Source organism: Rhinolophus ferrumequinum, chromosome 24 (assembly GCF_004115265.2).
Source record: "Rhinolophus ferrumequinum isolate MPI-CBG mRhiFer1 chromosome 24, mRhiFer1_v1.p, whole genome shotgun sequence".
Lineage (NCBI taxonomy): Eukaryota > Metazoa > Chordata > Mammalia > Chiroptera > Rhinolophidae > Rhinolophus > Rhinolophus ferrumequinum.
Genome location: NC_046307.1, coordinates 19933117 through 19950174, shown reverse-complemented (window position 1 = coordinate 19950174; position 17058 = coordinate 19933117). Strand labels below are relative to the sequence as shown.

Genomic DNA, 17058 nt, shown 5'->3' with positions numbered 1-17058 from the left:
AAATTAATATTCAGAAATCAGTTGCATTTGTATATACCAATAATAAAACATCAGAAGGAGAAATTAAAAAAACAATCCCATTTACAATCGCTCCAAAGACTATAAAATACCTGGGAATAAATTTAACCAAAGAAGTAAAAGATCTATACTCAGAAAATTATAAGACACTGATGAAAGGAATGAAGGAAGATATAAATAGATGGAAACACATATCATGTTCATGGATAGGAAGAATTAATATAATTAAAATGTCCATACTGCCTAAGGCAATATACATATTCAATGCAATTCCTATCAAACTGCCAACGTCGTTTTTCACAGAAATAGAACATATAATCCTAAAATTTATATGGGACCATAAAAGACCCCGAATAGCAAAGGCAATCTTGAGAAATAAGAACAAAGTGGGAGGTATAACAATACCTGACTTCAAATTATACTACAAGGCTACAGTAATCAAAACAGCATGGTACTGGCATAAAAACAGACACATAGATCAATGGAACAGAATAGAGAGTCCAGAAATAAATCCACGCCTATATGGCCATTTAATCTACGACAATGGAAGCAAGAATGTACGATGGAGTAATGACAGTCTATTCAATAAATGGTGCTGGGAAACCTGGACAGACACATGCAAAAAAAATGAAGTTGGACCACCTCCTTACACCATATACAAAAATAAATTCAAAATGGCTTAAAGACTTAAATGTAAGGTCTGAAACCATAAAATACCTAGAAGAAAATATAGGAAGAAACTTCTCAGACATTACCCGGAGTAAGATTTTTACTGATATACACCCTCGCGCGAGGGAACTAAGAGAAAGAATAAACATGTGGGATTATATCAAACTAAAAAGTTTTTTCACAGCAAAGGAAACCATCAATAAAACAAGAAGGGATCCTACTGAATGGGAAAAGATATTTGCCAGTGATATATCTGATAAGGGATTAATATCACAAATCTATGGAAAACTTACTCAACCCAACTCCAAAAAAACAAACGATCCAATTAAAAAATGGGCAGAGGACTTGAAGAGACATTTTTCTGAAAAGGACATTCAGATGGCAAACAGACATATGAAGAAATGCTCAACCTCACTAACCATCAGAGAAATGCAAATAAAAACCACAATGAGATACCACCTCACCCCAGTCAGAATGGCTATCATCAATAAATCAACAAACAACAAGTGCTGGCGCGGATGTGGAGAAAAGGGAACGCTTGTGCACTGTTGGTGGGATTGCAGACTGGTGCAGCCGCTATGGAAAACAGTATGGAGGTATCTCAAAATTCTGAAAATGGAACTACCTTATGATCCAGTAATTCCACTCCTAGGTATCTATCCGGAGAAATCCAGAACTTCAATTCAAAAATCTCTATGCACTCCTATGTTTATTGCAGCACTATACACAATAGCTAAGACATGGAAACAACCAAAATGCCCATCGGTAGATGATTGGATTAAGAAACTGTGGTACATTTATACAATGGAGTATTATGCAGCCATAAGGAAGAAAGAAATCTTACCATTTGCAACAACATGGATGGATCTAGAGAACATTATGTTAAGTGAAATAAGTCAGACAGAGAAAGATAAGTTCCATATGATCTCACTTATTTGCGGATTCTAAAGAAAAGAATAAGTGAATGAACTAATCAGAAACTGGGAGACAATGAGGAAAAACTGAGGGTTGCTAGATGGGCGGGGGGAGTGGGGGGTGGGGGGGAGGGTGAGGGGATTGGAGGGCAGTCGGTGACCACAGGATGGCCACGGGGTTTGAAAATTAATCTGGGGAACGTAATTTGGTGGTTACCAGAGCGTAAGGGGGTTGGGGGGTGGGGGATGAGGGTGAGGGGGATCAAATGTACGGTGATGGAAGGGGAGCTGTCTCTGGGTGGTGAACACACAGTGTGATTTATGGATGATGTGATTCAGAATTGCACAACTGAAATCTATGTAATTCTACTAACAATTGTCACCCCAATAAATTAAAAAAAATAAAAATAAAAATAAAAAATAAAAAAAAATAAAAAAAAAAAAAAAAAAAAAAAAAAAAGAATGAACACGTGATAAGTCCATAACTCGGGCATCCGTGTGGACAACAACAAAGCACATAATGACACTGTGCAGCCCCTCATACCCACAGCTAACATTGATTGGGTGGGTATTAGATGCCATGGACTGTTTTAAACATTTTATATATATTCACTCATTTAATGTTTACCACAATTCTATGAAGTAGATATATTATTAGTGTTTTGCAAATGAAATTGAAGTACAGAGTGATTTTAAAAAGTTGCCCAATATGATACTGCTGAGATTTGAACTCTTAACCATTGGGTTCTCAAACGGCATGCTGGTAGCCATTTGCTGAGTACACCTCACTGACCCATCTTAGAAAGGTGGCTCACATCTGGCCTTACATTATTGCTATTAAATGCTGTATACATTATAGCTATTATTCTTCTCTCTATAAAAATATGCTTGGGAGGCGCTGGTACTGTAATTCTAAACTTGCATTCAGTTTTGATGTTTCGTTGGTCCCAGGTGTTTTCCCCACCCCCTTTCCTTTTTCCGTCCATGAAATAGACACAGTGAGTCAGCATTTGGAAGCAGGAAGTACTCTAAACTATGTTTGTTTTTTTCTGGGGAAAGAGTCCAAAACCTTCATCAAATTCTCAAAAGGATCTCTGACCCTAAAATGTTAAATTCGCTCCTCAGGGCCTATGCTAATTTTCGGATATAAATTCATAAACTTCGGTTATCATACTTTGTTCACCCTTGTAGAGCTGTCAGATGTCAAATGGAAATTACAGAGGTCTCTATTTGAGGGACATTAATATAATTATTTTCACTCTGCATTTATTTCATTAATATTTATTGAGTGTAAAAATATATCCAGCCTTGCCTACAAGTTCAAGGTCCATCTAGCTCTTGAATTCTGGCTTCTGTAACTTATCTCACTAGTATAATAACCTCCAGGGTGGCCACCTTGCTTGTATAGTATTTAGAACTTGTCAAAATGTTTTCCCATGTAATGGGCTCAGTTTACCATATGGTATATCCTGTTGTACCAAAGGTGCCAATACTTAAGACGTTTCCTTCCAAAGAAGGAGACCGTGGCAGAATGAGGTGGGCTAGGGACAGAATGATTTATGCTGATCTCAAAGGCTGCCTTCCCAGACCTCTGCAGCTGTGGGTCAGGACGACTGACGCAGCCACTACTGCAGCTCAACCTGGCCCACTTCAGGGCAGAAGAACCAGAGGTGACGGAGACAAACAGGAGCTCGCTGTCTCAGTTTTGTCTGGGGCTGGCCCCCACGACTTTTGAAAGAGAGTTGTTATTTGTCCTCCCCTTGATACTGACCTTAAAATACTGGGGAATTAAGCCAATTTGTCCAATAACTTTCTAATTACCCTTTTAAAAAAAGTGGTATTTTTGAATTTTTAACTGTTCAGTAACTTTTTATTTACCCTCCTAAGAAAAAGTTGAGGAGAGTCATTGTGTGTGTGGTGGGAAGGGGTGGGGTGCTGAGCATTGGAGCCAGGACGCCAGGGTTCATGCCCTGGGTCTGTCACCCCAAATCTCTGGGTGACCTAGAGTTTGTTTTCTTTAGGCTTCAGTTTTCTCCTCAGCAAAATGGTGGGCTAGACCTAATGATCTCTAAGCCACCTTTTAATTTGAACTTTGCTGGATGTGTGTTTAGCGTTACCTGGAGTTCTCAAAGTGCAAAGTTCAAGGGCAGGGTTCCCAAGACTGTCCTCACTTCTGATGTCAACGACCAACTTGGCGGTGGAGGTAGGGGTGGGGGGCTTCCAAAACTACCCTCAATTTCCATAACTCTCTGGGACTCATAGAACTCACAGAAAGCTGTTATACTTATGGTTACAGTTTGTTACAGGGAAAGGATCCAGGTTTAAGTTAGCCAAATGAACAGATGCACAGGGCGGCGTCTGGGAGCGTCCCTAAGTCGCAGTTTTTATTGTCCTCAGGACACATTACCTTCCTGGCACCAATGTACAACAGTACACATAGAGCATTGTTTTGCTAACCAGGGAAGCTTACCTGAGCTTGGTGTTCAGTTTTGATCGGAGTTCCACTAAGGCCAAGACCTCATTTTTGGGCAAGACCAACTTCTTTACTACACAAGCATCCTAGGCTTATTGTTTATTAAGACTCCCTCCTGACTGATCTTCATGATTAAGCAAACATGCGCTGACTGTTTTATTCTTTCAAAAGGTACATTGGAGTAACCAGTGTGTGCCAGGCACTGTTCTAGGTGCCAGATAGAGAGCAGAGAGCAAAAACATTCCTGTGTCCCTGGAACTTCTGTTGTACTGGCATAATAACGACAATCAAATCAATATATACTGTCAGGTAGTCATGCAGGGATAGGGAGTGCCGGGAGGGAGGAGGTCTATTTTACTTTATGTAGAGTGGGCAAGGAAGTCTTCTCAGAAAAGTGGGTACTAAAGCAGACACCTGACTGAGATGAAGCACTGAGCTATGCTGCTGTCTGAAGGAAGGTCCTCAGCACAGAGAGAGCAGCACATGCAAAGCTCCTGGGATCAGAGTGCTCTTTCTGGGATGTCTGGCAAATAATAAGGATGCCACTGTGTCTATGTCTGGGGTGGGAGGAGGAGGTTGAGACAAGAGTCGGGAGTGTTACAGGTGAGAAGAGAAAAAGAAAATAAGGACAGAGCTGTCGCTGGAGCCAAATCTTTTCTGCATTTTAAGAAAGTTGTACTCTGAATGTGTAGGAAGCCAATAAAGGGCTTTGAGCAGAAAAGTGACATGAAGTGATTTGCATTTAAAAGGACCAGTCTTCCTGCGGCATAGAAACCATTCTGTAGGGGGGCACCGGAGGGATCATACACTGGTTAGAGTCTATTCACACAGTCATGGTGAGAGGTGTTGGTGCTTGGAGCGTGATAGGTAGGTAGCAGCAGCGGATGTGGTGAGAAGTGGTGGGATTTGGGATGTATTTTGAAGTTAGAGCTGGCAGGATTTGCAGATGGACAGGAAGGGTCAAGGAACAGGAAGGTGGAGCAGGTATCTTGCAGGCGGCATTAGGGACTGAGATGCCCTGTAAACACCCAGGGAAATGTCAGGGCCACTGTCTGTGATATTAGTTTGGAGGTCATGGGAGAGGTTTGCACTCAAAATTCAAGTGTGGGGTTTTGTCATCATGTGAGTGTCAAGCCACGAGACTGGATGAGGTCACCTTGGATGAGACTGTGGACAGAAAAGTCTGAGACCTTTGACCTCTACGGTGCTTGTACATTTAAAAGTCAAAACAATGAGGAAATGCCAGCAAAGAAAGCTCAGAAGGAGCATTCATTGAGGTAGCAGGAGAACCAAGACAGAGTGATACCCGGGAGTCAGTGAAGAAGGTGTGTCAGGAAGGAGGAAGTGCTCAGCTCCACACACAAAACTGTTTCCAGCACATGTGAAAAACAGTGGTGTATCTAATTCAATAAGTCCTGTGAACTCAATCCACTGATCAAATGACCACAAGCTTCTACTCTCTAATCCAATCTAAAAGACTTTTAGTAGTTCTCAGCCAGATCCCCATAACTGTACCTTTAAATTTCTTTACCTTTAGTGGCCATAATAAAGTCCAGGTGCCCAGCTATGGAAATTCTTTTTTTGGCAGTGACATGTGGCTATTTGGCTTCGTGTAGCTGCAAATGAAGCCATAGGTGTTGAACCAAACAGTTGGCCTATTGGGATGGTAACTATTACACTGATTGAATTACATCTTTCTTGCTATGTATCTGTTACAGATTGTGTTATGGTAATGCCTCAGCATTTTTAGAATTTTGATCTTTGTTATTCTATGAATTCAGCTTACTAGTTTTAGGGGGAAATGCAGACTGAGTTCAAATTTACTTATAAATTTACTTATTACATGGGGTATATATGTTGGTGTGTCTATGTATATTTTCATACTCAGTTTGTGTTACTTTAAATAGTTAAAAGTTTCATCAGGTTAATGTTGCATAGTTTGGTTTTAGCATTGCAATCTAGTTCAAGTCCTTAGTAGATAAAAGTTTCTCTTTGAAAGAGTATGATAAAACTCATCTTGTGAATGAAATAACACTTTTGCAATAGTTCCTCTGTGCTGTAGTTCTTAGTCACATGTGGTTATTGAGCCCTAGAAATGTGGTTAGTTTTGAGAGGTGCTGAAAGCATAAAATAGAAACTAGATTTCAAAGACTTGACATGAAAAAAAGAATGTGAATATGTCGTTAATAATTTTATATTGATTATACGTTGAAATTATAATATTTTGGATATATTGAGTTAAGTAAAATATTTTCATTTTTTCAAAATATTTTTAAGTATTTAAAAATATGAAAAGAAATTTTATCAGTTTCTTTTCATCTGTTAATGTGGCAACTTGAAAAATTTACAGTTACAAGTGTGTGGCTTATATTTTTATTGGACAGAGCTATTCTATGCATTCAATAGTGTATGCATTTATATCAGTGCCTCTCAATTTCCTGGTGTGAAAAAAATGACTTTTGATCTTTTCATCCTAAAAAGTGTATCATGACATTTAAAAAAATTTGCAAATTTGCTTACTACAAAAATGATACGTTCTCAATTTTCTTTGACAAAAATATGAACAAAAACCCACACATAACTACTGCAAAGTATTTTTACATATTCTTTTTGGTATATACACATTTTTAACCAAAAAAAATGGTATCGGTCAATATATATTGTTTTATGACTTTTTAAACAACATAACATGAACATCGATCCTTGTCATTATATACCTTTAAGTGTCCTCTACACTAAAATACCTGAAGGATACATCGTACTCTAAGAAATAGCTAGTTTATGCTAGCAGTGATTTTTTAAAAATCTTTGATAACAGCTTTATTGAGATACCATATCATAAAAATTCATTCTTGTAAAGTATACAAACCCGTGGTTTTTAGTGTATTCAGGGTAGTGGAGCTATTGCCCTTATCTAGCTTGAACATTTTCATCACTCCAAAAAGCAATCCCAAACTCATCAGCAGTGACTCCCATTCCTCCCTCCCCAGCCCTTGGCAACCACGAATCTACTTTCTGTCTCTGGATTTGCTCATTCTTGACATTTCACATAAATGGAATCACACACTATTCGGTCTTTTGTGACTGGCTTCTTTCACTTAGTATATTTTCAGGGTTCATCTATGTTGTAATATATGTCAGTACTTCATTACTTTTTACACCTGAATAATGCATAACGATATATATATAGAGAGATATATCACTGTTCGTGTATATCATATCACACAATGGCTATATCACATTTTATTTATTCATTTATTAGATGATGGACATTTTGGGTTGTTCCACTTTGGGCTGTTATGAATAATGCTGCTATGAGTACTTGTGTACAAGTTTTGATGTGAATATGTGTTTTCAATTCTCTTGGGTATATACCTAGAAGTGAAATTGATGGGTCAAAAGGTAACTCTGTTTAACATTTTGAGGAACTGCCTAAATTTTTGTGGCTATTCCATTATGCAATCCCACAAGCAGTGTGTGAGGATCCCAATTTTGCCATATCCTTGCCAACACAATAACAGTGATTTTCAACTGAGAGGATAGTCATGCCTAAGAAGGACAAATCAGAATCCAGTGGTCAGTGGTTTGCAAAAAGATCTCCAAAGATTCTGTTGTGACTTCAACACACACACACACACACACACACACACACACACACACACACACACACAGAGCCAGCCTCCTATTTGGTTGACTTTGGGTATCTCTATTAGCCTTAGTAACATGAAAGTAATAATAGTATTTACCTTATAAGGGCTGTTGTTAGAATTAAATGAGATAATGTAGTAAAACCCTTTACACAGTGCCTGGTACATAATAAATACTCAACAAGTGTTAGCTACTAATATTACATCAAAGACTTCATAATTTTCTATTATATGAACACACCATAATTTGCCTAGCCAATTCTATTGTTGGACATTTGGGTTTGTTTCTAGTTTTTTGTGATTATTAATAGTGTCCTGACAAATAAACTTATGGCTAAATTTTTGCCCACATCCATGATTGTTTTCTTAGGGTGAATTCTGTAAAGTGTTACCATTTGATGCATTTTAAAGAAATTTGAAAGACATTTCCCAATATATATTCCTGTTTGAATTATACTTCAGTTTTCCTTTTAAGAAGTGTAATCAGATATCAGACACTATTGCTAAACTGGTTTTGTAAATTCTCACCTTGCACCTAACAGATTTAATGCAAATTAAGACTGTCTTGGGCAGGACAGCCTAAATTTAATTCTAAAAACCACTGAATGGGAAAAGGTGAAGGACAGTACTTTCTCTCAGGCTCTCTGATCTTGACTCTTGGGTTTTTGTACCTTTTCTCTAGTTGCATCAATGCCCTAACTAGACAAGTAGAAAAGCTATCCGTGAAATCAGGCACAGTGGATGTTTTGTTTTGCATGTAGGCAAAGCAAGGGCCAAAGTAAGGGGACAATGGAGCTGGAACAGTAGAAAAGAATGATTCATCGAGAGCGGGCATACACCTAATGTTCCTTATAGTGTCAGGCCTAGAAGCCTTATGGGGCAATTATTCACAGGTCTGCCATGGTAATTTCATATCCAGCCTGGAAGGGACGAAAGCTACGGTCCTCTGATGGCTATGGGAAAGCTTCATGGTAAAGGTAGGATTTTAAGAATTATTTAACATTATGGCCAGAGTTTGTTTGGATGATGGAATGCTCTGGAATTTGAAACAGTTTGGGAGACTTAAGTGTCAAGAAATTGGAAGGAACTTTGTACAGATAACAGGGACAAGTAGGAAGATGTATCAGCAAGTAATGTGTTTCTATTGGTGTGCTAATAAACGTTTAACAACCAGCTCTCCAAAAAAGGACCTAAAAAAGTCCTGAATTATAGTTTGTTTGTTTGTTGTTTTCCATGTTATAACTATCCCACCATGGCAGATTTCAGATTTGAAACTACCAACATGATGTCACTCAAAGCAGAACTGGAAATTAGATGTGTACAGTTGTCACAATTGGTTCTTAATGGCCAGTACATATCAACTCCAGCACACCGCAGTATATTTTCATAAGTTGCTGTACTTGGATAATTGAGGAAACATTTTACTCCGTGAAATCCATTAAGAGTCCAGAGACTAAAATTAATGAGATATTTTAGGTCAAGATGTTTTATTTTCTTTTCCTAGATTAAATGCCATGTTGAAGGATCACACATGTGGTATTACATATCATAACACGTACTAGAAGGAATTGCAAACCTTGCTAGAAATTCAAGAGGTCATCCTCTGGGCTATTAGCACATAAACCACCTCAGAGAGAGAGTTATGCTTTTGGTGCTTAGTGATCCTAGGAAGGATTCCTCAGTAGAGAAACGTGATTAGTTCTCCACATACGAACTGTGGACATCAAGAGAAGATAATTCTATTTCCTCTCATTTGCACAGGACTCTGTGGCTTACAAAGGGCTTTTCCAAGGTGGTAAAATTTCGTGCACCCAGTTTCTCGCTGCTCATTAAGACAGATTGATGGGTAGTAGAACTCAGGTATCTAGGTCACTTTTGTTCACTTGAATGATTGACTTGTAGTGCATCTCTACACTTCTCTGCAGATAGAGACCCAGATGAGCCACTACTACGTACATAGAAGGAGTCCTGACATTTTAGTGAGGCCTGGCTATGGGCCAAGCGTATGCCATGCACTTTCCTTACACTGTCTCTGAAGCCAATCAACAACCCTGTGAAGTAGCTCCTATTTTGTGCTTCCATTTTGCAAATACAGAGGCTCAGAGATGTTAAATGACTTGCCAAAGGTCATGAAATTCATAACTGCCTGAGCTAGGACACAAACCAGGACTATTTGACACCAAAAGCCTATATTAAGAATCTCCTGACGGGCTTAGGTCAAAGGTTTTCATAAAATTGTAGATATTTAATGTGCTAATTGGACAGGATGACCTAAAAGTTTCCAGGATAGGCAGCAGTAAGCTAAGTTGGGTGAGGGTATATGGGGGACTATGCCAAGGGTGATGAAAAGGAATGTATCCACATGCTGTCAGGCTGAACTATGTATTTGGAATTGGTCTTCTCTGTATCAAGCACAAGTCTGAATTAGGTGAGCCTTTCAGAGTGTCCTCTGCTGCCGCTTTTGTAGTCTGTGGCCCCCTCTACATAGACTGTAGATTAGACACTAAGTTCCATGACAGCAGAGAGTGACTACCTCTTATGCACTGGTGCTGCTGAATCTCCAGTCCTATCCGGGTGGCTGACACCGTAGGTGCTTAAGTGTTTGTTCACTATTGATGGTGATAATGATAGAAAATACTCAGCAAGTAATAGCAATGTATTCTTTCCAAGCATTATCTCATTTAATGCTCACAATAATTCCATGAAGTAAATACTGTGCTCTCCCAATTTACAGATTTTTAACAATGGTTTAGGAAGATCTTGTAACTTGCTCACATATGCAATAGTAAGAGGCAGAAGTTCAGTTTTGCCTGATATCAAGCCGTGGGACTTTAACACTGTGCTGTAGTAACATACAGCTATAGTTATTGCTTTATAATGCATTTGTTGTATTTCTAAGAAAGCAGGTTATTAAAATCAGATGATAAACTTTAAGTCCAGTGGAGCAAGGAACTCTTTTGTTTTAACTGTATCCCCAGCATCTAGAACAATTCTTGGAATATATTAAGTGCTCAATAAATATTTGTGGTGCATACGAGGTCTGACAACTTCACAAACTTGCCACCGTGCGTTTACATTGGCAGCACTGTACAAACAGCTCGGTAAGGTTTCATGACCTTTGTATATCAGTGTCTCACAGCTGTGTTCGTGTCGATCTGTGGCAGTGTCTTGCTGAGTGTGGTCATTATTGTTGTTGCGTGTTTTTGTGTGCTGTTGTGAGAACGTCTGAGCTTGAATTAGAGCAACGAACAAACATTAAATTTCTTGTTAAACATGGCAAGAGTGGAAGTGAAATCAGAGACATGTTAGTTCAAGTTTATGGGGATAATGCCATGAAGAAAACGGCAGTGTACAAATGGATTAAAGGTTTTTCTGAGCGGAGAGAATGTGTCACTGGTAAAGAGAGGTCAGGGTGGCCAGTAATGAGCAGAACTGACGAAAACACTGCAAAGATTTGTCGAATTGTGCATCAAAATCATTCGCTGACTGTGAGAAGCATAGCAGACCAAGTAAACATCGATAGAGAAACAGGGAAATCTTAACTGAAAATCTTGGCATGAGAAAGGTATGTGCAAAAATGGTCCCAAAGGAGTTCACAGATGAACAAAAAGCAAAGGAGAGTTGAAGTTTGCCAAGATTTTTTGAAGAGGCAAAACGATGTGTTTTGGGCCATGTTATCACTGGTAATGAAACACAGGTGTACCAGTATGACAATACGACTCTGAAACAAAGAGTCAAAGTGCACAGTGGAAGTCAGCCAATTCCCCACAACCAAAAAACTTCCATCAGTCCAAATCAAGAATCAAAACGATGTTGCTAAACTTTTTTGATATCAGAAGGATTATTCATTATGAATTTGTACCAACTGGACAAACAGTTAACCAAGTTTACAATTTGGAAGTGCTGAAAAGGCTGCGTGAAAAAGTCAGACGACCTGAACTTTCTGCCAATCCATAGCTCTTGCATCACGACAATGTACCCGTTCACACAGCACTGTCCGTGAGGGAGTTTTTAGCCAGTAAACAAATAACTGCATTGGAACACCCTTCCTACTCACCTGATCTGGCCCCCAACGACTTCTTTCGTTACCCGAAGATATAGGAAATATTGAAAGGAAGACATTTTGATGACATTCAGGACATCAAGGGTAATATGACAGCTCTGATGGCCATTACAGAAAAAGAGTTCCAAAATTGCTTTGAAGGGTGGACTAGGCACTGCCGTTGGTGCATAGCTTCCCAAGGGAAGTACTTCGCAGGTAACCATAGTGATATTCAGCAATGAGGTATGTAGCAATTTTTCTAGGATGAGTTCACGAACCTAATTGTCAAACTTTGTATGCATACAAAAATGGGTAGAAACAATTATTTTAATAGGAATAGGACTTACAAACTAGAAAATTACTGGCTCACAAGTTTTGTTGGCGGGGGGGGAAGGCAGTTGCAAGCATTTTAATAAGAGTGGAGCATAGAACCTAAATGTCACTGAACAAATCCAGTAATTTACTCATTCATTCAAGAAATATTTATATTTATTTAACCAATATATACGTGCACATCTACTAAGTGCCAGATACTTAATATCAGAGATACATTGGAAATGATTGACAATAATAAGTAAACAGCTATTGCACAATGCATTGTGCCATGAAGAAGACCAAATAGAAGATGTAGAGACAGAACAACCAGAGGGAGGGACTACAGTGTGGTCAGGGAAATTCCTCAGTGACGTAGAAACAATTCAGCTGAGGTGCTGAAAATGCCAAGAACATGAGAAAGGGGCATAGGAATGTGCAAATGCACACGCTTTTGGAAAGAACTTGCCACGTTGGAGGAATAGAAAGGAGGTCAGCAGGTCTTCTGAGAAACCGTCCATGTAGTCCCTCTTGCCACCACAGGATTAGACAGGGCTTTCCCCACTCCCTTACCTCCTTTACTATACAACATTGTATTCAAGTATCAAGCCAACAACTTGATTTTTCTTGGTTTTGGAGGGGCGGGGCTAGTTCCCACCCCTTGGTTGCTCCTAGTGGAAAAGAATGGTCCACAAAATGGAAAGCTTGGAATCTAGTTAACCCAGAACTGTGTCGTAGGGGGAAAAAATGCTGTATGTTGAATAAATGTAGGAGGAATTTTTCAGGAAACGTGAAAAGGAAAATTGAGTAAGCCCAGAGGCTTTATCTACGGAGGGGACACTCCTCCCAATGGTCACAGTGGAAAATTCCTCAAGCACAGCCTGGCCAATGAGCCTGGGCCTACCCACTTCATCTTTGTTCCAATCTCACGCACGGTCCAGGAGGATGGTGGGGGTGAATTTCCTCAATACTATTTATTTCAAGGTCTCCAGTCACAACCTCTGCTCATTTCAACTGAAAGCAAGATGTCTTCTCACCACTTTGAAATGAACTTAGCTATTTTTCCCCTCCATCCTTTCTCCCTGTTCCCCATGATGCCAATCTGCCAGAGAAGCTAGATTGTATAACTACAGATGAGCTGACCACTGGAGCCATCGGATGGATACAGCTCATCACGTGGAAGAACCACCTCGGCAACTGGTGCTGAAGTGAATTACATCGACTTGTACCAGTCTTCTTCTCTTCCTGGAATTTCATCCGTGAATTTTGAACAAATACCGTGTTTCCCCGAAAATAACACCTGGCTGGACCATCAGGTCTAATGCATCTTTTGGAGCAAAAATTAATATAAAACCCAGTCTTATTTTAATATAATATAAGACTCGGTCTTATAGAATAGAATAGAATAGAATAGAATAGAATAGAATAGAATAGAATAGGATAGAATAGAATACCGGGTCTTATATTAATTTTTTTTTTAATTTTATTGGGGAAGGGGAACAGGACTTTACTGGGGAACAGTGTGTATTTCCAGGACTTTTTTTTTCCAAGTCAAGTTGTTGTCCTTTCAATCTTAGTTGTGGAGGGTGCCGTTCAGCTTCAAGTTGTTGTCCTTTCAATCTTAGTTGTGGAAGGCGCAGCTCAGCTCCAGGTCCAGTTGCCGTTGCTAGTTGCAGGGGGCACAGCCCACCATCCCTTGCAGGAGTTGAACCGGCAACCTTGTGGTTGAGAGGACGCGCTCCAACCAACTGAGCCATCCGGGAGCTCAGCGGCAGCTCAGCTCAAGGTGCCGTGTTCAATCTTAGTTGCAGGGGGCGCTGCCCACCATCCCTTGCGGGACTCGAGGAATCGAACTGGCAACCTTGTGGTTGAGAGCCCACTGGCCCATGTCGGAATCGAACCGGCAGCCTTCGGAGTTAGGAGCACAGAGCTCTAACGGCCTGAGCCATCGGGCTGGCCCTCTTATATTAATTTTTGACCCAAAAGACGCATTAGAGCTGATGGTCCGGCTAGGTCTTATTTTTGGGGAAACACAGTAGTCAAACAAGCATGTGACTCTTAACCACCAGATGAGAAGAACATGGAATCTATTGTAAGCTGAACTTCCCCCAAAACTTATATCAAAAAATATCCCTACTCTCTCCTCCCAGAGACGCATCGACGCTTTCTGGAGATGGGGACAATGCCATTTCCCACCTGCCAGAAGCATCTATTCTTCATGGATATCTAATGGCAATTCCCAGCCTCAGTTAAGGACTTGTTTTCCTGTTTTTTTGAACTTCAAATACTTTCTAAATTGTGTTAGCCGAACCATTGTATGTATATAATTAACTCACAGGCCCCTCTGGGCTCATCTTGCTGAACTTGTGGAGCTTAACTGAGCAAGACATTTGCTGTTTCTCCCTGCAGTGACACCCACTGAAATGAATCCCTTCTACAAGAGGAAACCGAGAAAATTTCTTTTCCAAATTGGCTTTCTAGTGACTGGGGTTGCATCATAAATGATGTTGGTTGTTTTATAACAATAAAGATTTAATTTTCTTTCAAATAACAGAATTCGCAATTTGGGAAAACATAGGTGGGGGCAGGAGGGCATTTGGTATTTTCCTCCTAGTTGAAGTAGGAAGACAGGCCACTTTTTGTGTTCATTGGATCTTTGAAATTTCCTCGGGGTAGCAATGGCTCTCTGCGGGCACAGGGCTCCAAGGTACCTTCCCTGTTGAGAGCAAATGTTGTCCTACCTTCATACGCCAAACCTACAGGAGGGCCTGCAGCAGTGGGTCTGCAATAAAGTGCAGGGTGTAAGAAGGTGGACTCGTTTAGCATTGACTGTGTTGAGTAGATTCATCTCAGCCCTCTGCTTCCCTCTGCCTGTGTAAACATAGACTCCTACAGTTAGAAAACGTTCAGGACTGGGAATGTGGAAGTCAGAGGTGATCGCAGAAAAGTTCCGGCCCCTCTCCCCAATTCTGTTCCTAACACAGAAGGTTTAAACTAAGCGCTGGGAAGCTCTTCTTCCTATTCTCTCCTCTCTTTCTGAGGCTTCGAAAACCAGGCCTTGCCCTTGAACTTCATCAAGGGGCTGCACGCGTGCTATAAGGATGAGCCAAAGGGACCTCGAGATAGGCTTCCTGCCTACCCACGGCAACCCACTTCTCTTTGAGGTCCTGAAGCGCCGGTGTCCGGAGAAAGGCAGCGAGTAGGGGCTGTGGGTGCTAGAGTGAACGCCGCCCTTAGCTGCGTAGCACCGAAGGAGGGAGGTGGGGCGCGCGTCTGTGCTTTTACCGTCTGCAAGCGAGCTGCTCGCTGCCCAGGTGCCGGTTCGCGGCTGCGTGCGCCCCACTACAGCAGAGAGCAGCCGCAGCCTTAGCGTCGGCCACCACCGCTGCTGGGGAAGAGTCCTGGGGCTGCTGACGCGGTTGGGAGGAGCCTCGCCTTTAATGCATCAGCCGCCTCCAGCCTTCTGCAGCAGCAGCTGCGAGCGCGCGCGTGTGGGTGTGCGGGTGAGTGCGCTGGAGCCGGCCGCAGTACCCTGCCCAGCTCCCCGCCGGCTCCCTAGCCCCCACCAACCGGAGCCGCCCTCCCGTGGGACCAGCACCCTCACCCGCGCCGGGCCAGGCTGAATCCTGCCCCTGCCATCTCGCCACTGCAGCCCAGGTCCAGAAAGGCACCATTTTGTCGCGGCTGCCCGCTCTCCCAGGGGGAGGAGGGATTTTTTTTTTTTTTTTTTTTACATTTTCGGAGCGGCTGCCAACAAGGGGAACCTGTTGGGCATCTCCCTAGCCCCGCTTGTGAGCGCCGCCGGGGCAGCGGGCGGAACCAGCCCCCTCGGGGCACGGCGCATCTTGGCACCGGAGGCAGCGGAGGCAGGCGCAGCATCCTCGCTGGGAATTGGAGCTGGAGTGAGCGCACCGCGGGAGGAGCCGCCGCAGCCTCGGAGATCCCGAGTGGAGGAGGTGACAGCTCCATTGCCGGGTTTTTATTTTTTTTTCTCTCCGCCTCCCCGTCTCCTCCTCAGGCTCGGACCATGGTGCAGTCCCACTGGCTCCCCTGCCCCCCTCTCCTGTGAGACTGGCTGCGGGGAGGGATCATGGATACTTGTCTGCCGGCTTCTGGTTCCCACGCAAGTAAGCCTGCTGTCAATGGAGGAGGACATTGATACCCGCAAAATCAACAACAGTTTCCTGCGCGACCACAGCTATGCGACCGAAGGTAACGCCAGCCCCGCCGCATTCCGCCGCTGGGGCTGGGAGCAAGTTGAGGATCGCCGTGCTCCGCGGGCTGCTGGGCGCGTAGTGGCGGAGATACCTTCGGGCCCCGGGGCTGGGGCGGGGGCTCGGCTCTCAGGGCCGGCCACCAGGGCGTCCCAGATCCGTCTGGGCTCCGCGAGGTGAGCCCGGCGTTCAGCAGCAGGTGGACCCGGCGCCCACGGGAGTTAAAATGGCCCTCAGGGATTAGGCTTTTCAGGGTGGGGCTCCCGGCTGGAAAAATGACCCCCAGAAGGCAGATGACCCCTCCCCCAAGATGTTTGCAGGGGTCTTTGTGGGAGACAAGAAGGAAGGGGCCCAGAGGGACCGTGGGTCCTCCCCTCCCTGAGCGGAATGTTGTGTCTCTCAGCGGCTGCAGGGAGGGCATGGTTTCATTTCCTGCCGGTTCATCTCTCTGGCCGGGTTACCTGCTCAGACAATCAAAACCCCAAAAGGCCCTTTGCAAAAGGGCGACCCCTCTCCCCTTGGAAGTGCATTAGTAAGAAATGAAAAGGTGGCTGGGAAACGGTGTTCCGGAGGCAAGCGAATGAGTCTGACACGTGGGGAAAGCAATCCGAGCAGCGAGGCCTTTAAAAATCACCATTATGAATTCTGCAGCAGTAGTTTCTGCTGAATCAACAGCCAGCAGAAAGCAAGAGGGTTCAGTAAGCTGAGCTTTGCCAAGAGGTGAAATTGTCTTTTCTCTCTCTCTCTCCCGGCTTGTTCTGAGCTTAAC

At 42.5% G+C, this 17058-nt stretch overlaps 1 protein-coding gene across 6 annotated transcripts in view; it reads left to right on the top strand.

Annotated features, from left to right (window-relative positions):
- The window catches only part of PPP2R2B (protein phosphatase 2 regulatory subunit Bbeta), a 406024-nt gene that overhangs the window by 126413 nt on the left and 262553 nt on the right, over window positions 1–17058 (top strand). For 2 of the 6 annotated variants that reach the window (XM_033096832.1, XM_033096831.1), the window contains one exon: window positions 16094–16287. The exons of 1 other annotated variant lie outside the window; for it this stretch is intronic. In XM_033096832.1, the coding sequence (XP_032952723.1) occupies window positions 16094–16287 (194 nt within the window). Of the gene's footprint in view, window positions 1–15381; window positions 16288–17058 lie in introns of those variants that run through there. 3 more of the 6 variants (XM_033096834.1, XM_033096836.1, XM_033096835.1) reach the window with 3 other exon arrangements.